Below are 27,384 nucleotides of genomic sequence, written 5' to 3' on the forward strand. Positions count from 1 at the left end.
TGAAAAATAGGGTTTCTGGGTTATTCAGTGAATTAAAAAACCACAACGAAGAGAAGAACAACTCCAACACACCCAGGTCAATCTGTAAGTTTGGCTCAGGAGAGAACCTTTTCCTCAAATTTGCTGATCAATGCACCTGCCATCTGAATAGAGAAAACATAAGAAATGAGAGGGCATGTCCCATCTGTTGCCATCTGAGGACTTCTGAAAGAGAGAAGGCAGATCCAAATTCCCAACCTCATTCTGTAAATAAGCATGGCCAAAGCTGTTTATCCCAGCCATATAATTAGATTACCCAGTTTCCACAGGCCCTTAAAGTAGGCATCTGGCAGGGCGGGGTCCGGTTTGGTGTGCCCTGCCCTGACCATGGGCAGCCCGTCTTCTGAGAGGATCCACCCTTTAGGGCAGTCAGCAAGCTCACCTAGCCAGAGTTCTAACCCATCCCAAGAACAGTTGAGGCCAACACAGCCCTCGGAGGCAGCTCTCTCTCGACCCTGCTCTTCCTTCTCACCAGCCCAGGATGGAGTGTAAAGAATGACTCCTCTGCCAGCCAATGAATGGTGTCAAAGCAGAGCCAGGTGCCTGTGACTTCAATGCTGTCAACAGCAGGACCAAGTCACAAAAACTCTGGGTGTTTCTTGGGCCGCTGTCCCAAGAGAGGAACTTCACTTGCAGACAGCCACATGGCCATCATGCCCTCCTCGAACACAGAACTCCCTGTCCTTCCCTCACAAAAGGCAGCCTCACAAGTGACTGGCGGGTGCTCGTTTCATGTGCTCAAGTGGAGTGGTGACTGAAAAAACACATTCAACTCCACCACATCTAGAACGCACTCGGGGTGGGGCTGAAAGGAGACTTGACTTACATTCACAATGGTCCCCAGAGTCATGCTGGTGTTTTGTTATTTCAGCTACAGAAAGGTGTCCGGTGAGTTGAATGAGCAGCATGGTGACCTACCAAGCCAGCTACCTCCATAATCACAATTAAGTTCACCAGGAAACATTATGAAGCCTTATTAAAGGATAAACCCAACCCCAAACCTGGCCGGGGAGTATCATTTAGGAGCAGTGGTTCCTTGCTTAGAGCAGAGTAGCCTAGAATCTTCTTGTAGATTCACCACCTTGAAAAGGAAAAGCACTGTCCATACCTGCTGCAAGTCACAGCTGCTCTCTGAAACATCATTTGCATCTCTAAAAGCTGCTCACTTTCTAGGAACTCTGTCTTCTGTCTTAGCCTGGATTTTTAACCTGGGTAAATGAAAACTTTTCCCTTCCCAGCCTGGGGCAGTTGCTAGGGACACTTTCCATTTCACTGCCATGTGCTCAAGCCTCAAAACCTGTCTGCCTGCCCCAGGTAAAGTGCGCCCTCAAAAGCAAAACTCATGGAAAATAAATATGAGGCAGGAGCCAGTGATCTCAGGACCACAATTTTGTGAAACCAAGAGGGACAGGGTGACGAAGCCTCTATGAGGCAGTCTTTGGCACAGACTTCTCTGCACAACACATCTCAGAGGGAATCTCCTTCGTGCTTAAGATGAATAGGCAAATGCTTGGGACTGCTGATCCTAAGGGAGCCGTGGGATGGGGTGGGCTGGACAGCCTCATTTACTGTCTGCTGTCCCCTTCCTTCTGGGCCAGCCTCCTCCCCTCATCAGATGCCAGCCTGAAGATGGGGACAAGAGTCCCTGCTCTGGAAGGACCATTTCTCCAAGGGAGTATGTACCATACACTGGTTTTCTTGGCTCCGCTATCAATAGCATGCCTGGAGGACAGGAAGTTTGCTGGTTCCAGCTCTATCATCTTAAAGCACAGGATATCACATGAGGACCAAACAGAATGAAGACAAAATCCCAAGGTGCCTGAATCCCTTCAGAGCCACACTTCTGCCTCCCATAATGACAGGGAATAACTGTGCACCCCACTCCCCTCCCCCCAGTGAGGGACCTGATGACTTTTCTGAAGTGCGGCCTTCTTTCCCAAGTAACCATCACACAGGAATATTTCCGAGCTTTGGCAACTAGCAGGAAGTCAGAGTCTAGCTTTCCTGTAACTCTTTTGGCAGTCCTTTTCAAGCATTCATTACACTGGACATTTTTAAAGCACACATCGCACAAGGCGAAACTCCACATGTTCCCAAAGATGAGCATTTGCTGCTGGGTCGGTCTGGTGTCTTCTGCCAAATAGCAATAGAGGGCTGTCAACTTGCTGTTAGATATGCACCCCGATTCCACCAGCACACCGTCAGGTCGGACCCAGACATCCACACTCACACCAGCACGACGGTTCAGAGGTAGAATGAAAAGCTGAACCACCTCTCGGGGGTAGATGGACCCTTACCCTTCCACTTCAATAAATCACCTCTAATTGTACCAAACAAAATTCATATCAAAGGATTTTAGAGTGGCATGGATGGGGTTTAACAGTACACGCAAGTACCAATTGATGTAAAAATTATCATTGAAACTGCAACTTTGTCAAACACGAAGAAATAGAACCAAACTGTTCTGTGCTGTCCAACTGCGGCCCCCAACAGCATCACAGCTGTGGCAGACGCAAGGTCAACTCTGCAGTTAGAAGCGGAATGAAGTGATGTCAACCTGTTGTGTTTTGACCAGTGTTTGCAGGTTAACTTGCTCATGAAAGCACTGTCTTAGCACAGCTGTTTCATTTAAAAAACACACAAAAAACTACCATTTATTTGAGGCTCAGATTTATAGTTTTATAGAGATGAGCCATGACATATGTAGCTTCATTTCAGGAGGGGGAAAAATGAGTTGGACGATAGATCCTTTTTGTCTGCTTGTTTGGTGTTAATTTGAAAAGGAAACCTGGTAATAGTTTGAAATGAAGACTTTAGATGCAGCCAGCAGTCCCCAGGAATTGGCTGTAAATTGGGGAGATTTTAACTTAGCTAGAAGCAGAGTTTGCTGTTAGTTATACTTGTCAACTTCAAGGCCCGTGCAGGTAGTGACTTTTCTTCCTGACCAGGAAATGTTGAGGGTTAAAGCACTTTATGTAGAACATTCACATTAAGTTTACAAATTTTGACTATGTCAAAACAATACGACATATCAGCCCTCTCACCAAAAGCTTGCCCAAACATTCAGTGGACATAGTAGGAAATATTAAACTAGGTATTTTTGGTGAGGTGAAGGCAAGTTGCACAAAGCAGACACTGGAAGCGGGGCTTGGTATATGGCACTGATCTCAACAACAGGGAGCTACTTTGACTTCAAGACAATAGATATTCCCTAATGGGCCTAATCCCTACTCTGATGACAATTAACAAGCAAAAGAAAAACATTGAAGAACTTCACAGAGAAAAATGCACCTTTTTTCATTTTACACAAAAAGTTTCCAATCTATTGCATCCCGGTGTCAGAAACAAGTTTGAGGAGCATGTCCCTCAGCTTCCGGAGGCATCCCATGAGGACAGGGATGCTGGCTTGCTTGCTCAGCCATGGATGCATATAGACACTGATTTAAATGGGCCCACACAAACCAGAAACAAGAGGACAGGTCTCACTCATCACAAGCAGGTAGCAGGCCACACTCACAGCTACAGGCCACTGTACATTAAGGACTTTCCACAGAGGTGCCAACACCTCCCTCAAGGCTGAGACAAGTGAACGACTACAGAGGTCCATTCCAGAACCATCATGTCTCCACGGAAAGACACAGCAGCCTTTCATTCATGCCTCCTTCGTGTCCTTGAAAAGCAGGACCCAGGTTCTCTCCCAAAACAGGCAACTCAGCTGTCCCAAAAGAGGCGACCGTCATGAGATGTCAGAATGTCAACAGTGGGTTGTCTCGTTCCTCAGTCTCAAAATCTTCATAGTGCTCCATTCATTCGGTTCCGTCTCAACATGGAGGTATGCGTCTTTTGCTGAGAGATGATTACAGCCTCACAGAATCCACCAAGGAATAAATACTCATTGAAAACAACTGTGGGACGGGGGTAGGGGCAGGGAAAAATACACAAAGGAGAGATGTTTCTGTGGCTGTTTTCCCAGCGCCGCCTCACTGGCACTGCAGAGACATGCCGGTATGGGGTGCCATGCCCTGTGTAGGTAGAAGAGTCTCTGTCCTAAGAAGGAACTTACTTGTTCTCTTGTTTCTCCTGCAGTAGTGGAATAATAGACTCCCACGCCATGAGGCACTGAAATGACAACATGCACAAATGGTATCAGCATCGAGTTTCAGATTTCAGGGACAGCTTCTTAATTCAGATCTGCCCTTTCATTGTCAATCCTGCTGGGTCACCTTTGTCTAATGACACCTATATGCATCATCCATAACTATTATAAACAGGGGAGATAACAGGTATTTGTTTTGAATGTGTCATTCCCATATATATGGAAGACAGCAGTGTCTCTACAAGGCTTAAATGCATTCATTTTAGTCCATAAAGCTCACATCCAGGGAGTGGAAATGGATGCATTGAAAGAAATTCTTTTCCTTGAAAAAAACAGGAAAGAGACAGGCAGGAAGCCCTTGCTGAGCCCGAGGTTCTCAGCATGGATGGAGCCCCTGGTTCTAGGTGGGGGTGGTGCTTGCATAACAGCATGAGTCATCACTGGAATGGGCCAGCTACCTGACTCAGAGGGGGTGGAAAACCCGCTCTTCTCCACCAACCTCAGATTTGCTTGCTTGGGCCACTCCCAGATCTCCCAAAAGGGGAAAAGGGGGGTAAGAGGGCCCAACATTTATTGAGTTTTATCATATACAAACACTGTTACACATTTTACATGCATTACCACCAGTCTTCACAACAACTCTATGAAGTAGAATTATTATTTATTACACACATAGACACCCATTTCATTGATGGGGAAAATGAAGGCTAAGGTTAAATAAATGGCCCAAGACACACCTCGTAAGTGGCAGAACTCATGATTCCTATACTGAGGTTCTTTCCTCTTCACCAATCTCTTTTCTTTGGCCAAGAACTTAGACTCTGGCACTGTCCTCCGAGAGTACTCTGCTTAGCAGAAATGATCCTCCCTTTGAGCAATCTCTTGCATAAAGAGAAGGACGGGTGAATCTCACTAAGCCTTTCTTAGAAGCAGCCCAGGGGTGAGGAAGGACTTTGTGCTGAGTCATTTGGGGAGGAGTTCTGAGGTGGGAGGAGAAAGGCTTCCTCAGGTCAAGGTGGGAAAAGTGGTGAAACTGCTCCCTGATTTCTTCCTTGGTGACTCTGAGGTTAGAGAACAAGCTACACGTGGAAGCCTGCCCTAGATAAGGAAGGCTGAGGAGCTCAAGGAGCGTGCTTTCAGTGAGGAACCCAGTGTAAGGTCCGTGGCATTCTGGATCTTACGCTCTTCCTAGGCCATCACCCCAGATTGGAAGGGCCCTTCTACGTCAGCCATGAGGAACTGAAGCTGTACCAACTTTCTGTTCGGTCTTCAGTTGCACCAAGCTCTTTCCTACTTCAGGAACCTTGAATATGAGGGATTGATTTGTATTATCTTTTAATTCCATTTTCCCGTAAAGATTCTGAAGTGTCCTTGTATGTTGCTCCCTTGCCTGGAATACTTGTTGCCCAGGCCTTTGTCTCTGAGACTCAGATTCAATGTAACTTCCTTAGACTGGCTGTTCCTGCCCACTCCCCCTGTCCCCTTCTACCCCTAGTCTGCATTATGCCCCCTAGCAATTTCTCCCACAGTTTCCTGTTCTTTTCCTTATCGCACTCTGAAGCTGTGGAATTCTTTAACACACATTCTCCACTAGGTTGAGCATCCCTCAAGGGCAGGAATCCTGCTGTTTGTCAGTGTATACACAGTCCCTTGCATACAGCAGGTACACAGAAAGCATTTGTTAAGTATATGCAGGAGCTAAAAGTAGGCCCCAAGACAATGACTTTTTGGTGGTATAGTGGGAAGACTACAGAACATACACATAAAACCTGGGTTTGAGTCCTGGGACAGGGCCTTCGGAATGCTCGCACTAGTCACCTAGAGGAGGGGTGGAGACATTTGATCTAGTTGGTTTTGGAGCAGTGGGAAGGCTGTTGAACAGCAGAGGTAAGGTGAGGGGGAAAAGGCAGAAGTAACATTTACAGAGGGCCTACTATGTGCCAGGTATGTTCTAGGTTCTCACTCATACATTATTTCATTGTATCTTCACAATCCTTCAGTGGAGAAGGATCACAACCATTTTACAGATGAAGAAACCAGAGATGCAGAGAAGCACGTTGCCTAAAGGTACAGTCAGTAGAGAAATGAAGTCTTGACTTCACATGGCATTATCTTTCCACCTTTGGATAGGCAGGACAGTTCCCAAGGACATGTGGCCCTGTCCCATAGGCTGAGAGTATGTGGGAACTGTTCAGACTAATGGACCCATCAGAGCCAACCCCAAGCCTGGTTGAGTCACTCGCAAGCTGTGTAACCTTGGGCAGAATTTTAAAACCTTGCTGAGCCTCAGTTTCTTCAGCTTTAAATTGAAAATCATGAAACTCACTTGACAGTGTTATGATAAGGGCTAAATTTAATGAGATGATACATGCAAAGCATCCAGGCCAGAGCCAGCTCAGAATCAGAACAGGGGCTCCAGAAAATCAGTAGTGAGAAAAGAGGCATGCCACCTTTCTCCTTCACTTTAAAATAGTCTCTTCCTAAGACCTGACATGTAAGGGCTGTTCTGTGGCTATTTCCTTAACCCTCCTCCACATGAACTTGAATAGGTGCAGACACACTATCTCTGAACAGCAGCCAAAACCATCAGAACCTTCCAAAAAGATGGATTCCTCTAGTTTGAGATCAGGACATGTTTCTAGAATTGTGGCATGAGTACTGGAGTTAATATGTATCCAATATAGTGACAGGTTGTCATGTGCCCAACAGCTTGATTTCAAGTCTACAAGTTACTTGTTAAATTGTGATTGGGCCATTCATCATCTATAACTTTAAAGTTTTTATAGAATATCAGGATTCATTAGTAGAAAATATCTACAATGGGATAAACTAGAGTCAAACCTTGATTGAGGAGACTGGACTGTAACTCGATGAGAGTCATCCATGTGTGTGAGTGTGTGTGTATGCACTCACACATATGCGTGTGTCAGGGGTGCATAACCTGAGGTCCACAGATCCATGGGATTCATGAATAACATGGATTTAACAGAATTAATAACATATTTTTAACAGAATTGCTCTCCTTTGTAATCCTACATACCTTTGTTTCAGGTATTTAAAAAGAGTATTTTAAAGTCTATTTAAAAAAGAAATCAACAGTACTTTGATAAGAGGTCTATGGGCTTCACCAGATGACCACAGGGTCCATAGCACCATGAAAGTAAAGAACCCCTGCATGTACAGCTACAAGACATTGTAAAGTAACCCCCAAACCTCCATTAACTAGGGACTGCCCTACGCTGAAAGTGACTGACTCTGGGGAGCAGTGAGGTGCCAAGCCCAAAGTGCATGCCTATCAGCAGTGTGTGCAAGGGGAGCCCCTGTGAGTACCGGGGGCCTCTGCTTCCAAACGCAGCACCGTGGCCAGGACATCTGGGCAGGAGCATGCAGGGGGAGCTAAGACTAAGCAGATATAACAAGGGAAGGACCTGGGACTAGCAGGACCTCCTCTTCTGCACGTCCGGCAGGCCCTTTCAACATGCTCCGGCTATCAGAAACTCGTCTTGTCGGGCACGTTCATTACCTTCTCATAATATTGGATGTTCTTGTCAGCCATCCCCATGAGCAGCTGCCGGAAGTCCTGCCTCTTGTTGTTCTGCCACCTCTCCATGTCAGCTTTCAGATCAGCATTGAAACATTCCATCCGATCCTGACATTTCTCCACATCTGCTGGCACCTGGAAGTGGAAGGCATACATGGGTGCTTTGTACGTGTGACTAGCATCTCCTGCCTCGAGCTCCTCTGCTTGCACGTTTGTAAGAGAAGAAGGTACAGGCTGAGCATCCCTAATCTGAAAAGGTGAAATCCAAAATGTTTCAAAATCTGAAAGTTTTTGAGCACCAATGTGACACTCAAAGGAAATGTTCACTGGAGCATTTTGGATTTGAGGATTAGGGATACTCAACCTGTATGTATTCTGCAAATATTCCAAAATCCAAAATCCAAGGTCAAGGGTTTGTATCACTGTACTGGCCAGCTGCCAAAAAAGAAGCAAGCAAACAAACAAAATCTGAAATCCAAAACACTTTTGGTCTCAAGCATTTTTGAAAAGGAATACTCAACCTGTACTATATTAAAATACCATCAACACACTCCCTCCTCTGGAGGCACTTATTTGAAACCAGAGCCTTGGGTTTTCAGGTCTTAGGAGGAGTTCTGTAAAGGGGCTATCCTAACCCAAATCTTCAAACACATCTAAGCACAACTGACACTCATGGGGGAAACACTGCCTCTACCCCGCCATTTATAAACAGGAAGAAGAAATACTGCAATTCAGAGTCATATGTCTTTAGTTCCTTTTAGGACTTACCCATTCATACTTCAAAACATGGGCAGACTTTGCAAATATACAGCAGTATTCGGTATTGCCCTGCTATTCTCCTGTGTCCCACCCATACTGGAACTACAAGCAAGTAGGTTTCTCCAGATCACAAGGACCATCCCATTCCTTGTGACATTTGATAATGCCTTTCCTCATTAATTAGAGAATTAATTGGCTTCCTCCTCTGAATTCCACATTACAATAAACTAGAGACTTGTTTATGCTCCTCTAGATAGCAGATAATCAAAAATGAAGAATTAGGTCAGTCTGAGAAAATTGGAGGAAAATTATTTATGTGTGCCAAAAGGATCTGAAATACAAAGAAGAAAAATATAGCAGGCTAGTTAGAGTTTTTCTCAAAGAGGTTTAGAAGACTTTCTCAAAAGGGAACTAAGTCAATTGAATTTCACAACTTTCCGTTATTTTGGTGAGTTTCACTCATCCTACACAGCTAGAGAGGGCCTCCTTGTCACAGCAGTGCCCCAAGCACAAAGCTGGCTTCTCACTCCTAATTCAGGTGTTCCTCTGGGCTCTGATGGTGGCCAGGGGTCAACATGCCCAAAACTGTGTCAAATGTCCACCCCCAAAATACTTCCCAATAACAAATGAGGCCTAGGAACCCAAATGTCTCCAAGGTGTGGGTCTCCATCAGGAGTCAATCTTGACCAACCAGAGAAGTTTTTTATTCAAGCCTTATGGGCAAGGAACTGACTGAGAATGACTCCAGTACAGCAAGGCCAGGCCTGATGGAGCCAGACACTTCCAGGACCTGGACCCTCTGCCACACAGACCATGTGGAGATGGGTGTAGAACACAGGGGAAGGAAAGTAACACACAGCCAAGACAGGGGGATTCCAAAGTGTCTGGCATGAGAACTAAGCTTGGGTGAGACAAGGATGATCTGGAGAGAAAGACGTAACTAGATATCCAAGGCAACTTAAAGAAAGGAACTTTTCTGTTAAGAGAGAAGCAGCAGCCTTCTTCAAAGCACTTAAGCTTCTGGAAGAGAAAAAAAAAAGACTTTTTTTTCTGGCCATGACTAAAGTCACTTAGGCGTTTCCCTGCAGATTCACCCACTACTCAGGGGAACCTGAAATAAAAATGAGAGTGCCCTGGCTTTGCTCTCTAGAGCCACGCCCCACAGATGTGCAGTCAAGCAGCCTGGGAGTCTCTGGGCCAGCCTCACCTCCCTGCAGGCACAGTCCTGGCCACTGCTCATCTTAGTCTCTGGGTGGAAATGCCTACTGGCAACCTGCTGTTTGCTTAACCAAACTGCTGCTGGTAGGAGGAAAAGTGAAGTTCCCAAAAAGGAACCTCACTGAGGCACCGTGAGAAGAGGAAGGCTGGCGCCTCCAAGTCAAAGGATTTCTTATCAAGGGAGGATTCCTGTGTTCTGTTCTGGGGGTGGGAACTATAGGTCTGGATTTTATGATTGCCTGAGCCTCCATCTGGAAAGTAAATAGCTTATTTTTCACAACATATCCCGTGCTTGGCACTGAAGAATACACAAGGGCTTAGACCTCCACAGGCAACTCTTGTCTCCCGTTGCCCACGGTCTCGCTGGGAATAAAAAAGAAACATGCCTAGACATTCAGGTGAGATGTTACAAGCGCTTTCTCTTCACCCTGAGCCCCTGTGACAAGCACCCTGTGATAAGGAGCTGGACAGGGAGTCCTACTGGGGTGAAGGATCAGGCTTCCTTCAGGAAATGGCACTGAAGCAACTCTTTAAAGATGACAGAAGTAGGACATGTGACGATGGAAGAGAGGGCACTCTGAGTGACAGCACATGCAAATGACAGCAGTGAGAAGACATCTGCACCCACCTGGGGACAGCTCACAGGCTATGCGGTAGTGCCCACAGAGGCCTAGTAAGAGAACTCGGGCTGACAAGATTGGGAGCTCTGATGAGAAGCCTGGGACTCTTCTGGAAGGACAGGTTGTCTGAGGCCCATTTAAGTCATGCGTCCTTTGGGGGCACAGAAGAAGTCTCAGGCTTTCTCCAGCTGTAGCAGACAGCTCTAGAGCCAAACTCCCAGTGTTTGAATACCACGTCCATCACTTACTAGGTGACTTTAGGCCTCTCTATGCCTTAGCTTCTTTTTCTGTATAATACTATTTACCTTATAAGGATGGGGTTCAATGACATAACACAGGTAAAGCACTTGGTGGCTGCCATACATTAAGCGCTCAATAAATGTTTGTTAGTTCGTACCAGTACCAATATTGTAAATGGCTGTTCACGAAAGATCATCTATCATTTGCACAGCTCCTTGAGTCAAAAATATTTTATTGAGCTTTACTCCAAGTTTTATGGAAATGGTTTCTTTTTCATTTTCCAAATATAATTATATTATTAAGTATGTTCTTTCAAACTTTACACCACCCATTGCCCATGTTATCCCATCCTGAGGTTTCACCAGACTTCAGAGACGAGTCAACTCCAAACTATATTTTGGCATGAGATCACACTGGGCACTCGAACCAGGGTGGTGGCTGTGACATCACAAGGGAGAGGACGGATTAAACCAACGTGGTGCAGACAGAAGAGACAGATCTGGCAACCAACTGCTCATGAGAAATGAGATTCAGGGAGTCAGAGAGGTGCCTGAAGTTTTTCATCTGGGTGACTGGGGTGGCAAAGGGCTCAGGATAAAGGACAGGTCCACAGACCAGAGAAAGGAGGGACTTGCAGTCACCAGAAGAACAAAACCTCCCTCCACAAAGGAGCCTGAGACAACTCAACCAAAACAGCCCAATTAAGAAATGGGCAAAAGACTTGAAAAGACATTTCTCCAAAAATGATATACGAATGGCCAACAAGGACATGAAAAGATGCTCAACATCACTAACCATTAGGGAAATGCAAATAAAAACTACAATGAGATACCACCACACACCCATTAGGATGGCTACAACCAAAAAAGAAAATAAGTGTTGGCAAGAACATAGGGGAACTGGAACGCTTGTGCACTGTTGGTGGGAATGTAAAACAGTGCAGCTGCTACAGGAAACAGAATGGAGGTTTCTCCAAAAATTAAATATGGAATTACCATGTGATCTTGCAGGATATACATATACACCACTTCTGGGTATATATCAAAAGAATTGAAGACAGTGTCTCAAAGAGATATCTGTACACCCTTGTTCATAGCAGCAATATTCCCAGTAGCCAAAAGGTGGAAGCAACCCAAGTGTCCATCAATGGACAAACAGATAAGCAAAATGTGGTATATACACACAGTGGGATATTATTCAGCCTTTAAGAGGAAGGAGATTCTGACATATACTACAACATGGATGAACCCTGAGGACATTATGCTAAGTGAAATAAGCCAGTCACACAAAAAAAGACAACTACTGTATGATTCCACTCATGAGGAACCTAGAGTAGTCAAATCATAGAAACAGAAAGTAAAACAGCAGTTTCCAGGGGGAGGGAGGAATGGAGAGTTGTTTAGTGGATATGGGGTTTCAATTCCGTGTGATGAAAAGAATTCTGGAGGTTGACTGCACAACAATGTGAATGTATTTAACACTACTGAACTGCACACTTAAAAACGATTAAGATAGCAAATTTTATGTTAGGTTTATTTTACCACAATTAAAATTTTTTCAAAATACATGGCAGGGGGAAGGGAGACAAGGGGCCGAAGAGCAGAGAACCTAAGGGTAGAAGGCTTAGAGAAGCCTCCATTTATAGGGTTAATAAGGGCCTCAGCAAAGGCCATTAAGAAAGGTGAGCACAGAAGTAGCAGGAGGTGCATCAGAGAGAACAGAGCCGGAGAAGGCCAGGGACTAAGGGAGTTGCAGAGGGAAGGGGAGGGATTAAAAGGAAGAGACTCAACGGGACTGGGGTGAGCTGTCTAAAGCAGCCAGCTTGTGAAGCTGCCCGGCCTGAGGAAGAAGACGGCTGCTGGCAGTGGATGCTCAGGCCCGCACTCTTCTCACTTTTGCTTCTGTTTGGATAGTGTCTTTGTGACCATTCACTGACCAGTAACATCCAGCATTCCCTCTTATCTCACTGTTCTCATTTTTGTGACTGGGGTATTGTTGGAGTTGTGCGACCTTGTGTGAGAAGGATGCAGAGACGGCCATATCCAGGGCTGATGGCTGGGTGTTGCTTATCGCAAGATACCAAGGAGAAAAAGAAACACCAGATGAGACCTCAAAAGATAAAAACTTCTACACAGAGGACAAAACTGCATTTTTCACATTGGTTCCTCTCTCTCTTATGAGAATTTCCATTACAGAATACAGGTTGCTGCAGTGATGGGACAAGAGTCACGTGGAATGGGATCGTGTGTTTTGAGCAGGATGGTAACCTAAAGTCACTCAAAATTCATCTGAAAATGTACTATTGAGCCCCTTCATGTGCCAGGCATTTCCAGGCCCTAGAACATAAATCTCTACCTAAATTTCCTTCCTGCAGCTAGGCTGGAGATGTCACATGATCTTCCCCCATGATGACAGTAAGTTAATAAAGTCCCCCAAGACTATACAATGCAGACATAATCCCAAGACTTGGGGGACAGAGGAGCTCATGGCTGCTGTGGCACAGGTTCCAGAACCAGTTCAAGATGGTGACCTCCTCAGCCAAATGTTGCTGAGTGAGCAAGTGGGGCGGAGCTTCCTATGTGCGACAGGCGGCAATACTGATCCCCCCCCAGCCCTCTGGGAAGCCAGAGCCCTTGGGCTGGTCACCTCCAGCTTCAAGCAACCTCGTCTGTTTTCCCCAGTGCACCATACAAATATTTCCAGTTTCCCGGTGAGCTGTGAGGCGAAAAAAGTTGAGAAAACTCTGAGACAGGGTTGAAAAGAGGCCACTGAACTTGGCAAATAGAAAGTCACTGGTGCTCTGAAAGATGCTTTTGCAGAGAAAAGAAATAGATAAAAACAAACTCCAGAGACTGGCAGGTGAGGCATGAGAGAGTAGCGAGTGTTTAAGACGAGTCACGAGCAGACACACTGAGGAGAGAAGGGCCACGAGCTCACCTGCGTGAGGACTGCGAGAAGCCAGGAGACCCAGAGGCTGAAGACCCAGGAGAAGCCCACGCTCCCTCCCCCAGTCCCTCTGCATTCGTCTACACCTGCTTACAAAGGCCAGGGCCCTCCTGTCAGCGGAGCGAAGGCTGCTTGGAGCCCACATGGTAAGGAGGAAAGGGCCCCAACTTCGGGCCAGATGCATCTGGGGTCCAGTACCAGCTCCACCATTTGTCAGCTTTGGCACATAAGATGTATAATTGCCGAGCCCTGGTTCCTCATCTGTAAAACAGGAACAACCACGCTGACAGAAGGCTGTTGTAGGAATTAAAGAAGATAAGGGAGATGACAGAGGCCTGCCCTCCCCTGGCTGCATGTGTCTGGCTCTGCAACCCAGGCTGAGATGCGGAGAGAACAGGAAACATCAGACCTCTCTCTCCTCACTTGCCAAGGCTACCTGGAAATGACAGACACCCTTGCTTAGCTCTCCTGTCTGTAGAAGCTCCGTATTCAGAAGTTTCCCTGAGCCACGTTAAGTAAGAGATCTTGCTCTCCGCCACATCCTCCCCATTCCAGGATGTTAGCCATTTTGGTAGTTCTTAGAGCTTTGAAAGATGAACGGACTTTGGGAGGTCCATCCAAGTGAGCCCAACTTCTCTTTCCCCTTCTCAGCCCTGCTCAACCTAAGAAGCAACAGCTCAGCTCATCTTGCTTTCTGCTCCCATCCACTTCCACCCTGACATGCCCCCTCACCTCCACACACCACCCCTGCTCACCTCCACCCTGACGCGCCCCCTCACCTCCACACACCACCCCTGCTCACCTCCACATACCACCCCTGCTCACCTCCACCCTGACACGCCCCCTCACCTCCACACACCACCCCTGCTCACCTCCACCCTGACGCGCCCCCTCACCTCCACACACCACCCCTGCTCACCTCCACCCTGATGCGCCCCCTCACCTCCACACACCACCCCTGCTCACCTCCACCCTGACACGCCCCCTCACCTCCACACACCACCCCTGCTCACACCTCCTCCCTGACACGCCCCCTCACCTCCATACACCACCCCTGCTCACCTCCACCCTGACACACCCCCTCACCTCCAGAAGCCACCCCTGCTCACCTCAATGACACACCTGCTCACCATCGCACACCACTGCTAACATCCACACCAACACTACCCATTTCAAATAGCTTCTTCACCTGGCACTGTATGCAGGACAAGGCCATCTATAGGACCTAAAATAGCCCCCCTCCCTCTTTTTTTTAAACCTTTTGAAGATAATTCTAAGAATTTTGTAAGGCATTCTCTCCTGGCATCCCTTCTTTGTTCTTTTTTGAACTAATAATACATAAAGTATTAGCACTGATAAGAGACAAATGCAGAATAGGGTAAAACGTAAAAGTTCCCTGCACAGTTTACCCTCACTATTCACACCAGCATATGTACGCTTCCAGTTTAGTTTTACATGCAACTCCTCAACCTCTCCTTGTTTTAAGTAACAGCACTGGTATCCTCCCAAGCTTCTAAAGAGAGTCAAATTCTAAGATTTACACAGATCTGTAGTCTTGACAGATCCAGCAGAAGGTATCCAGCCCCCTACTAAATGCCTATAATTTTTCTAACCTCAAAAGTGAGGAAAGCCAAGTCTACACAACCCAAAGCTCCAGTGTCTGCTGAGTTTTCTCAAGCCTCAAAACAAACCAAACTTTAAACTCTATCATACAAATACTTCCCTCAGCCCTAAGGCCTCATCACCTGGTGTCCTCAGCACACACTGAGAAGTCACAGGGCTCCCAGCCCAGCAGCTGGAGCCATGGGAACCACTTCTTCATCCTAACACATCCTAGGACTCCTTTGTCCTAAGATGATGGCCTCAATTTGAAATTTGCAGTGAGGGTCATGGAGACAAGAGAGGCCACTTCCTTCCTCTGGGTTACAGAAATGATCGGATTTTGACACCATTCCAAGGCCGGCCTGTGGCTCACTCGGTAGAGTGTGGTGCTGATAACACCAAGGCCATGGGTTCGGATCCTATATAGGGATGGCCGGTTTGCTCACTGGCTGAGCGTGGTGCTGACACCATTCCATAGCTTCGCAAAAATCAACTCTCCCTCACTCTTTAGGGCAATTTTTCAAAATTTCACCTCAAAACAAGGAAAGCCCCCAGAATCTCTCAGATCTTCCGTTAACACGGTGACACCTGGGCCCCTCTCCTTCCCTGCAGACCTGTGAGCAGCCAAATACCAACACTAGAACTGGTTGAGTCCTTGGGTAGAATCTGTCCCAACCCACTTCCTGACACCCCAGCTTTTATCTCATCAACAGTAGTTCCGGTTTTGTGAGCTCAAAACCACATCAACCAAAGCACAGTAGCTTCCTAGATGTCTATCTACCTACTGACGGGCTGTCAGGGAGGACAGGCATGTGGGAGGGGTGGGGACGCAGGGGAAGCTGGAGGACACAAGGAAACAATGTCTGAAATACTGTGGTCAGAAAAGAACAAAAAAGGGTTTTATAAATGTAAGTGGCAATAAACCCAGAACAGAAAGTTCTCCATCAGCATTCCCACTAGGGCTAGTATGGACACCAGAGGCTTCACCAATGGAGCATCAGTTAGCACATCAGAAGCTACACTGAGCACCTTACGTCACTACAACCATCACATGTATGAGGCTGCTGAGGTCCACAGAGGCTAATGAGCAAACTATTCCAAGCTGGGGGACACAGCTGGGTTGTGAACCCAGGGCCGTCTGATGCTAAATCCTGTGCTTTCTACCAAACCATGGTGGACTTGGACGGGCTGCCAACTAAGCCCTCCTCTGTCCCCCAGGTAGCTGCTGCCCCATATCCAAAATTGGTGCACAATTTCTGCTGCTCCTGTTGTTAGAGTACACTTGCTGGAATGCCATCACGATAGTCCCTGTTTCATCTGTAAATATCACATTTGCTAAATAAGTAGCAAAATTAACTCTGGCATGGCTCAACACCCCACCAGAAAGAGGGAAGGAGGAAAGAAGATGGCCTACCCACGGTATGCTAAGAGAATGCGGGTGTGCTTGGGACACACAAGTTATTTTCACCGACTGGAAAGAAACCCTTCCCTACTTGTAAGAATTCCTGTGGTCAAGAGGATGAGCCGTGTGGGTAAGTGGCATTCCAGGACGGTGGAGAGCAGCAGCAACAGGAGGATTTCAATAACCAATGGGAGTCAGAAGACAAGTCACCCAGACTAGCGAGAACATGAGGCCAGGGAGCCTCAGCAGCTCATCTGGGTGGTATGCGGGAGTCAGAAATAGCTGTTCCCTGTGCTCGAACCTGCTCCAGGGCTGCTGTGAGCTTCTGGCAGCCAGGAAGCCAGGGCACAGGTAAGACTTAATTCAGCCTGTTATTCATAACTTTCAGCAACTGCTTTGGAAAGAACTGTCCCATGTAGTGCTGAACAAACATTAAATGACAAAAGCAGCCTCTAGGAAAGCTTGTATTCCATGCTGAGCACATACAAATACTGACAGAACTATTTAAGTGACATCTTTAAAATGCAGGATCCTGTTTCCAGATTAGGCCAGCAGCAGAACTTGCTGGTTCTCCTTCCCTCCCTAGTCAGGAAAAGTGACTTCTATTTTTTTTAGTATTATTTGACAAATATTATATTGTTATTGTGACTTGTCAAAGTGTACAACGTGATGATTTGATATGCATATACACTGTGTAATGATTATCATAATCAAATTAATTAACACATCTATCACCATCTATGCTGTACATTAGATCCCTGGAATTTGTTCACCTTATAACTGAAAGTTTGTACCTTTTGATATTTTTAACATCTCCCGATTTCCCCCAACCCTCAGCAACCATCCTTCTACTCTCTGTTTCAATGAGTTCAACTTTTTTAGATGCCACATTATAAGTGACATTTGTCTTTCTGAGAAGTGACTTCTATATTTATATTTAGGGGCTAAATTGTTAGAAGAAAAATTTAAAACACATAAGCACAGTATTCCATGTCATCCCTGTAAATGAGATTGAGATTTGGCTCAGCAGATAGCTCCATGTTCCAGAGTGTCACAGGGACAGCTAGAAACTAGTCAACAGGACAGGCAGCTGGAAGACAATGGCTGCATCTCCATCGTGGCCTCTCTCGTGGCACACAGGGTGGCAAAAGGCAGACAGCATCGTAGCAAGAGGAACAAAAGGAGGGTCCCAGCTGCAAACATTGGGCCAATGACAATAGTCCCAATCCTTGTCATCTGACTTTCCATAAGATGTATGCAGCCTCCGTGCTGTGGTATGGATCACTGTGGCTGAACCGCAAATCACACAACAAACATGTCAGGCATGCCTGGGTGTACAGCATGTCGGATGTAGAGACGCTTGGCATCAAAGAGGTCAGGCAGCTCATGGAGGTGCTTTGTGCCTCGTTTCCTCGCCTGTGACGTGGAGAAAGAACAATGCCTTCCCTCTGAGCCTCCAATGACTACCGTGTCAATCATGTGAAGCAATTCATACAAAAAAGCATTAAAGAAAAGTACCAAGATGTGCCATTTCTGAGGTTTGGGTTTCAAATTCCAAAAGCTGGTTCCTTTCCAGGTATGTCTTGGCACGGAAGCAAGAGCAAGAACCAAGGCAGAGGAAGAAAAAGAAAAAAAACCCAACAGCACAGATGTCAAACTGCCTCCCTGAAACTTGGGTCCCTGCTATCATCTTTTCAGTAACATTCTCCACTCCAACCCTTCATTGAAAACAAATATACCTTCCAATTATAGTCATCCATCCGTATCCATAGGGAATTGGTTCTAGGACCACCACAAATACCAAAATCCACAGATACTCAAGTCTGATATAAAATGGCATAGTATTTGCACATAACCTACGCAATCCGCCCATATACTTTAAATTATCTCTAGATTATTTGTAATACCTAATACAGTATAAAAGCTATGTAAATAGTTGTTATACTGCATTGATTTTTAAAATTTGTATTGTTTGGGCCGGCCCTGTGGCTCACTCGGGTGAGTGCAGCGCTGGTAGCGCCGAGGACCGTACAGTGCAAAGGGTTGTGATCCCCTTACTGGTCAAAAAATAAAATAAAATAAATTTGTATTGTTTTTTATTGTTGTATCGTTATTTTTGTTTGTTTGTTTGTTTTCCAAATACTTTTCATCTGCTGTTGGTTGAATCCACATATGTGGAATCCACAGATATGGAGACCAATTATACTGGTACAAACAAAAAAGAAGCAGAGTAACATAATGGTAAATGGCAAGATTCTAAAGTCAGTCTGCAGGGTGTAATTCTAGCTCTACCAGTTGCTAGCTGTGTCCTCCTGGGCCTTAGTTTGCTCATCTCTCAAATGGGAATAATAATGGTACCTAAACTTCATGGCTGTGGCACAGAATAAATGAGATTTCACATATTATACAAATATATGGACATAACATATAAAGTGCTTAGCATGTTGTAAGTACTTGCATGTTGGCTACTATTACTCTTATTTTTGGGGTTTTTTGTTTTTTCTTTTTTTTAATTTATCTTTTTTTTCCACATTTTTTGTATTGGTTATGAATATTCATGGAGTACAAAGCAAATTGTCACCACTTGTGCCTAAGATGTGATGGCCAGATCCATACTGGCAGCATGCCCATTACCACAAATTGTGATTATACCCTGAGACCCCCACCCAATTATCCCCAACCTCCCTTCCCATCCCCCTTTCCCCACTCCACTTTGTATCCCTAAGTATGCTCTCTCCCTCTGCAAGTCCAACACACCAATGTGGTTTTCTTTCCTTCCTTTTTTCTCTCTTAGCTCCCACTTATGCATGCGGTATTTTTCCCTCTGTGCTTTGCATATAAGTTTCTCCAAGCTCATCCATGTTGTTGCAAATGGAAGAATTTCATTCTTTTTTATGGCAGAGTAGTATTACATGGTGTGTGTGTGTGTGTGTGTGTGTGTATATACACACACCACATTTTCCATTTTTCAAAGGAAGACACACAAATGGCCAACAGCTACATGAAAAAATGCCCAACATCACTAGTCATCAGGAAAATGCAAATTAAAACCACATTGAGAAATCATCTCACCCCAGTTAGACTGTCTATAATCAAAAAGACAGAGAATAACAAATGTTGGCAAGGGTGTGGAGCGAAGGGAATGCTCCTACACTGTTGGTGGGACTGTAAATTAGTACAAGCACTATGGAAAACAGTATGGAAGTTTCTCAAACAACTACGGATAGATCTTCCATACAATCCAGCAATCCCACTGCTGGGTATATACCCAAAGAAATGGAAATCATCATGTCGAAGGGATACCTGCACTCCCATGTTCATCGCAGCTCTGTTCACAATAGCCAAGATATGGATCCAACCTGAATGTCCATTGACGGATGATTGGATAAGGAAAATGTGGTATATACTCTTGTTTTTAATCTGTCTTGAGGAAGAGAAAGGCAACCAACGAAACGACCAGTATGACAGAAGAATTTTTACAATTGTGAAATTGTCCTCTATCTAGACCCCGAACACTGGAGCCAGAAGGCAGCACAGATGATCTAGATCAGTGCTTCTCAAACTCTATGGGGTAAAGGACCACTTTTTGTTGGCTTTTCCCCCAATCCAACCAAGTTGTCGTCCTACCCTGCGTGACTAGTATGCATCTTGCTCCACATGCAAGTCTCCACACCAGTTCGATAACATTTATCTCAAATGTTCATCAAGATGTGTTGAACTGGTCCTGCAGCAACGTCAGATTGCTATGGAAGCTTCTAAGTGCTTACTCTAAGCTTCTGTACTTGTCATGGATCCGTAACAGTTTGTGGGCTGTCCATGAACCACACTTTGAGAGTACTGATCTAGACTGTTCTTCCCCTTGCTCTGCACTGCCATCTTACAGAGCAAGGCACTGCCAGTGAATGGCAGAGCTGGAAGTGTTGAGACGAAAAAAAATCCCAGAAAATAGCAGAGAACTCAACCCCAAGTGCACATTAGGAACTCTCAGAAATAATACACAGAAAGAAGCAAAGAGAGGAAAATAATAACATAAGCACAGCTCAGCTGGCACTGACTACCCCTAGTCATGTGGCTCTAGGGACAGGAATTTACTTAGCACCCATGCGGGAGATGACAGCTTTCAGCCCTCAGCAGCTCATCCCTTCCCACGTGGCTTCCCTGACCTTGGGGCGGTCTTCCTTTCTCAGAGCCACAGCTTCCAGTTTGGCTTCGTACTCCGCTTGAACTTGGTCCCGCTTCTTCAATACGCTCTGTGGAAGGCAGAGAGGAGAAGCATGTAACACAGAGTTCATAAAGGGGCCTCCACCCCCCATGCCCCATGCCTCTGCAAATTGTGGCCCAGCCACGTGCTCCTAGGACTCCTGGCCGTGGCTCAGAAGCTGCAGCATGACGCATGTCATGGACTCTGGAAGAAGCAGGGGAAAAGGAGGACAGAAAGGAGAACCATTCCTGGAAATTGAGCTTTCTAGTGTGGGAACTTCAACCAGATGTTGAAAGTGGAAAAATTCCAGGGAAGGGCAAGGTGGGGAATGGTGTCCACCCATTGCCACAATGATGGGAGGACTCTCGGCCTCACCACATGCAGAGAGAACTCAGCTGTGCGGAAATGTGGAGCTTAGCAGGTTATAATGTAGACACTCTCTGAACTCTTAACGTAAAGTCTAAGTCAAGAGAGTTCTTGACTCTTTAATTCATTGAGTTGATCCCGGGTGGACTGATTTGCCCATTGACCCATTAGCCACTTATTTGTCCTCTACTCTAGGCCAGGGATGCAAAGAATAAAGACTTACAGTGCCTGTCTGAAGGGTTCAGTCTAGGGAAGGTGCAGACACAGTAGGAGACTGTATGTGCTACAAGAGCTATGCATGTGCAAGTCCAGATTCCTGGAATGATGAGGCAAGCCTGCCAGAGTGAGTGGTAAACGGGCCCATAAAGACCCAGCCTGGATGGTACTAGAGGGCAGCAAGTCAGGCCTCAAGGGTACAAAATGTGAGGAGACACTCACTCTTAGGCCCGTGTGATACAAGGTCAGCACCTGGGAGTGGGTGGCTCCTTTAATCTGTGCCCTGGGCTCACCTCCCTGCCTCACCTAGTCTTAGCTCTGCCACCAAGACCCCACCAAGCAAAACAGAAAAACTTGCAGTAGACATTCTAGAAAAGTATATGTTTTCATTAAAGGTTGGTTTTTTTTTTTTTCCTTCTTCTTTTAGTAGAGTCACAAGTGGGAAACCAATAGTGATAAGAACATTCTTTCTCACTACCTCAGAAGTCACAAAGTGCTATGAAAGTTTCTAATCATGCCCTTCCCCCATAGGAGGCTTCCAGCAGAGGTGAATGGAGTCAGGATAGGAAGGAGCCACCTCTTGGCTAAGCAAGTGGGGACCTTGTGGCCCCGTCAACATGCTAAAAGGTGATGAGTGACTGAATAGTTGAGAGAGCTCTGAAGTCAACATTTTAATGGAATGTGCCAACACTGGCAACCTCAAGTCTCTGCCTGATGTAAGAATTTACTTTGAGAAGTGTTTCACCATGAAAAAAATATGAAGTAAAAATTGCAATGGCTTATTTTTCATTGTTTGCCACTCATCTTTTTCTTAAGTGCTCTAATATTCTGTCCCTACACTCATTAACCTTTGAATAGGAATGTTGAGGGTGCTGTTTAATGGGACTTCCTGCTATGATTGAAACATTCTATAATCTGCATTTTCTAACACAGTAGCCACTAGCCCCACATGCCTACTGAGCACTTGAAATGGAGCTAATGTGACTAATGAACTGGGTTCAGACTTTTATTTAATTTTACTAATTTGAATTTTGACTTAAATAGCCATATATGGCTATTGGCTACCACACTGGATGATATAAATCTATAAAGAAAAAAAAATCAGAGGCCCTTTCTGGATTTCATAGAGGCCAGAAAATAATCTAAATCTACTGGTCTGGTGCCAGCAGTAGTAAAAATCATAATCTCCACCCAAATAAAATAAACACACCATGCTATCCACAGAGATGTGAACATGGTTTCCCAAGGAGCAATGTAACAGCAAGGAAGGGGGCCGACTGGAGTTCTTGTTACTGGTGTGTACTTCCTTCCACAGAATGCCTCACATCTTACTGGAAAAAACACATGTATCCAGACTAGCACTTCTAGGAACAAGGATGAGTTGTTCAGTGTGGCAGCAACCTCACAACCAAAGCTGGCAATGTTCTTAGGATGCCTCGGAATACAGTCAGCACAGTGTGGGGCTTCCTGTCCCTCGTTCTGCTCCAGATCACTCTGCTGAGGTTGCCAAGATACCTGCAGGGAGAGCTGGGGAGAGAGCTGCATCAACCCCACGCAGCTACAACCCTCTAAATGCACCTCCTCTCCCCACCCCCAGAACAGGCAAGGGAGCCTGTAGATCCAGCCATACCCCTCCCTCCAGAAAGCCTGGGCCTTCCCTGGTCCAGAGGAGAGGCAGGGCCTCTGTCTCCTCATCCACTGCTCCCCCAGCCTCACCTGGAGCAGCTGGAATGCTGCCCTCTCATGCAGGCTGACCAGAGGATCTGTGCTAACATCCCTGCATCACTGGGCAGCATGAAAGGCATGCAACAACCCTGCAGAGGTGAAAGGGCATTACCCCTATGTTATAGACAAGAAGTCTAAAGTACGTGGCGGGACCAGTTTGAGGCCACACCGCTGGCTTGTAGTATAGCAGTGATTCATTCAGACTCTTCCTGCTACATTCCAGCTTATGGTTTCACAGTCTGCCTGTGCTCAAATCATGCTGAAGGTTGGGAAATGTGTTCTGAATCAAGACAAAGTATTTAAGACTGCTATCCTTGGTGGGAGCCCTTTTGCACACTCTGTTGGTGATGGTCTGAGAGGACTGGCCTCCCTCTGCAACCACCCAGGTTCTGCTAACAAAAACAGTCAAACCAGCCTGTGTCTGTTAGATGGAGCCCGAGCCTGCCATGGGGTGAAAGGGCCAAGAGACCAGGTCAGGGTCTACAGAGAGGCCCCTCCATCACTGAGCGACAAGCAGAAGATACTCATCTGCTGAGCTCCTCACAGAACTCCATTGGGATCTCTGTTTCTACTGCAAATGACAAACCAAAAAGGTGATGTGCATGGAGACACTTTCCTCCTCACGCTGTGCGTCCCTCTGCCCTCCTCTATAGAGCTGTCCTCACCCCACTTCCGCCCTGCCTTAAAGCTCCTTCATCCATTCATCCGGGTGCAGAAAGCAAAACACATAAAACCTCTGCCTTCACGAGGCTTCTGTTCTGGAGGAGAGGCAGACGATAAACAAGTAAAATATATACCACATAAGGTAGCTCTAGGTGGCAGGAGGAGAAATAGAACAGGAAAGGAGGGAATGAAGTGCCGAGGGTTTAGAGGAGGGAGAAATTGTACCCAGGGTGCAATTAATTAGAGACATGGAATAAATTTCTCTCAGCCACTATTTTTTTTTTTTCATGTAGAGCACTTCATCATTTCAATCCTAGTAATCTATAACTTCACTATCTTTCTTTTCAAATGAAGAGCGGACAAATGACTCAGTTTCTTTAACAAACAAATTGCAAGGAAAAACAGGAGTTTAAAATATTTAAGAAATATGTCAACCAATCTATGGATTTTATCTGGATTCTGATTTGGGAAGAAAAAAAAACTATAAAAACTGTTTGAGATAACTGGGGAAATTTGAACACTAACTTGATACTTGAACATAATAAGACTTTTTTTTTTTTTTAGGTGTGTTGATAAGGTGGTTCTTTTTCTTTTTTCAAAGAATGCTTGTATCTTAGAGATATGTGCTAAATATTTCTGTATGAAATGATACTTGTATGATGTCTGGGATTTGCTTTAAAATAATCCAGGGAGTGGGACGGGAGCAGGTGGGAGGTAGAATAAGGTGGTCATGAAGAGCAACTGTTGAAGTTGGCTGGGGCACATGTGCGTTTGTCAGACTTTCACTCTACTTTGGGATACGTTTGAATTTTTCTGTAACAAAAAGGTTAAGTAATGGAAACATAATATCTGCCATCCAGAATGCTTATAACAAACTAACAGATGCCATTAGGAGGTCTATAATTATGTCATTCGTGAAGTATTTATTACAAACAGCCTTTATCCTACAATGACAAAAGTGCCTGGAAGAGTTAGAACCCAGATGCATTCTGTGGTTCGGTTCTCAACATCTAAACTGGCTGGATTTTCCCCAAGAAAATACCACAATGGTCAGTATCTACAGGAAATCTCAGCATCCCTTCCTCACCCCCCAGAGATCATGTCATTTCTTCCCCTGGAGAGGCTGTGGGCTCACAAACTGTGGGAGGGGGAAGAGGTAGCCCCAAACCAGCCCTGACGTCGTAGGTCAGCAGCTACCAAAAAGCCTCCTCAAGTCCGGAAAGTTTTTAAGCTTCATATCTTTTTGTAAGAGGGACATTAGGATGCTGGCTGGGAAAGTATAGATAATGAGCAGAAACAGCTCAGCCACACAGAGCAAACTGCAGAACAGAACGGTCCACATCCTGCTATGCCAAGGGCTGACAACCCAAAAGACCCAAGAGAAATTTGTGTAGAATAATGGGTGTTCAGTAACAAAGAAAAAAATTTTCTTTGAAATCAAATAAGAGTAAAAATAAAACACCCAACATAGCCCCGTGGCCCATTTTAAGGTGGCCCTGTAGGAGAGCATTTTCATGTGGGCAGGAAAATAAGTGACCTGGCCCAGTGGTATCACAATTTCTAATTAAATGATTGAGTTCAGGTTGTCCCTTTCAACGTGATCCTTTTTTCACATTTAATTTCATTAAGATCAAGACCACCTGTGAGTTAAATGTTCTACAGCAATATTAGTAATATTGAAACCACATATTTGCCCTTGATTTTAAAAGATATTTGTTACAGAAAACTTGGAAAATAAAGAAAAACGTAAACGAGGGGGGAAAGAAAGTCATTTTAATCTCTTCTCTCAGACACAACCAGTGACATATTATGGCTTCACTTCTAGTCTTCTCCCTTGTGTGATTTCTTTGATGCTTCTCATTTCTGTTTTCTCTTCCTGCACTCACTCCTCTTATTCAGATGTTGCACCTTGTGCTCTGGTCCTCAAATTTTTGTATTTTTCTCTCCATTCTCCATCTGTCGTTTTGTTTCACTTAACTTCTTAGTCTAACTCTTTTATTGAATTTTTTTCATTCATATCATGATTTTAATTTCCAAGAGCTCTTTGTTTATTCTCTGAAATTTTTAAAAATTCTTGGTTTATGGCTGTGACATCTTCTGTTTCTGAAGATAATAGTGATTTTTTTTTTTCTGGAAATTTTCTACTCAGTGATGTTTCATTCAATACTTCTTTTTACTTTTGATATTCACATTAGAATCTCTCCTTAAATATTTAATGACTTGTGTCTACCCCACTCATCCAAGAGGGAAATACTCAAGAAACTGAAAGCTCTGCATAGACAGCTAGTTGGTGATTCTCTACACAGGACTCTGGTGGGTCCTTTCATTGAGCCCCACAGCCAATTGTCAGTATCTTCAGGTCTTTTCACCTGGCCTGTTCACATTTTCCAGAAAAGGCTCTTCTAATCCTTGCATGGAAGATATAAGGCTGAGAGCCAAGCAGGAGAAGACGACTACGCGTCTCAACACACAGTAATATTTTACCCTCAACTGTACCTGGTGACCCTTGCTCTGCAGACCCTCTACTTTAGCCCTCTGGAGAATATACCCCCGTTCTGCTAGAGTGGAGGAGCAGCAGCAGACCCTGTGTGAGGAGAGGACCAGCGGTTCTAGCCGATTCTTAAACACACTGCCGACTTGTCCTCCTCAACTCCAGCTCTCCCTCAGTCCCAGAGGGGCTTAGTGCTGCCAATTCTTGACCTTATGGGAGGGTTCCACAGTGTAAACCAGGTGGCTCCTCAGTTTGTTCCCCCCAGTCAGTTTCAACGAGTCATCTAAGTCACTTATCACCTCTCAATTTGCTTTCTAGTTCCCCAAATTATATTGCTATACTCTCCTCGCCTGTTGCTCTTTGTCTTTGTGGACTTAGACCTTTATTTTAAGAGTCTTTTGATGAGGTTTCATGAAGAAGAGGAAGTTTAAATATGTATGCACTCTGCCATCACTGGGAATCTCAGAGTTTACATTTTTATATTTCTCTAATCTTTTAAAACCTCTGAGATCATCTTGTACATTTCACATCCTGCTTCTTCATATTTCCACCTTAACTGCAAGAACTAGACCCTCAATCTGTAATAACTTTGGGTCAGGAAGGGGGACATTTTTTCCCCAACAACTAAATCTTCCAGAAAAATCTTTATTTTGGTTTTTGAAAGTCACTTGATAAACTGAAAATTACTCTAGCATCAATAATTAAGGTCAGCTAAATTCCCACGGCCCTGGGAGGTCAGCATGTAGCAGCGGTCACATCCCCACGTCCTGGAACATTGCTGAACAGTTCACTTTAGGCCTAGAGTCCAAACACAGTGTCGGCTCATAGAGCTGTAAGACGAAAGAAGGTTGAAATGGACAATGTGACTGATACTTGTGGATTTAGCATTTGCTCAAAGAGCAAGATGTAACCATTAACCTGTCACTAACTCATGCCATGCTGGACAACCAATGTAAAGCCTGACTAAGGGGTTGGTCCCTGTCCTCTCCTTCTGCCTCCCCTTTTTGTGATTATAAAAATACTGAAGCTCTGTTTGTAACCTCGGAGCACTTCCCAAGGTAGCTTGGAGGTATCTTACAGGGCCGTTGTCACTCATATGAACTCAAATAAGCTCTTTGTTGTTTAAGCTGTGCCTCAGTTTCCTTCCTCAGGTCGACACACTGAAATAGCCAACCTAAAGCATAAACTGGTCACTTCCCTGTACTTTGACTCATCAGCTCCACCTTGTGGTCCCCGAGGGGAAAAAGACTGAAGAAACC

The 27,384-nt window shown here is 45.2% G+C and overlaps 1 protein-coding gene across 1 annotated transcript in view; it reads right to left on the minus strand.

The window, feature by feature from the left end:
- Nucleotides 1-1,796: 1,796 nt before the first annotated feature.
- The window catches only part of SNX30 (sorting nexin family member 30), a 112,301-nt gene continuing 86,713 nt past the window's right edge, over nucleotides 1,797-27,384 (minus strand). Inside the window, exons 7-9 of the mRNA XM_063082030.1 lie at nucleotides 20,627-20,713; nucleotides 7,659-7,811; nucleotides 1,797-4,158 (exon numbers count right to left, since the gene is read on the minus strand). Of these exons, the coding sequence (XP_062938100.1) occupies nucleotides 4,099-4,158; nucleotides 7,659-7,811; nucleotides 20,627-20,713 (300 nt within the window). The 3' untranslated portion in view covers nucleotides 1,797-4,098. The remainder of the gene's footprint in view (nucleotides 4,159-7,658; nucleotides 7,812-20,626; nucleotides 20,714-27,384) is intronic.

Source organism: Cynocephalus volans, chromosome 17, assembly GCF_027409185.1.
Source record: "Cynocephalus volans isolate mCynVol1 chromosome 17, mCynVol1.pri, whole genome shotgun sequence".
Classification (NCBI taxonomy): Eukaryota; Metazoa; Chordata; class Mammalia; order Dermoptera; family Cynocephalidae; genus Cynocephalus; species Cynocephalus volans.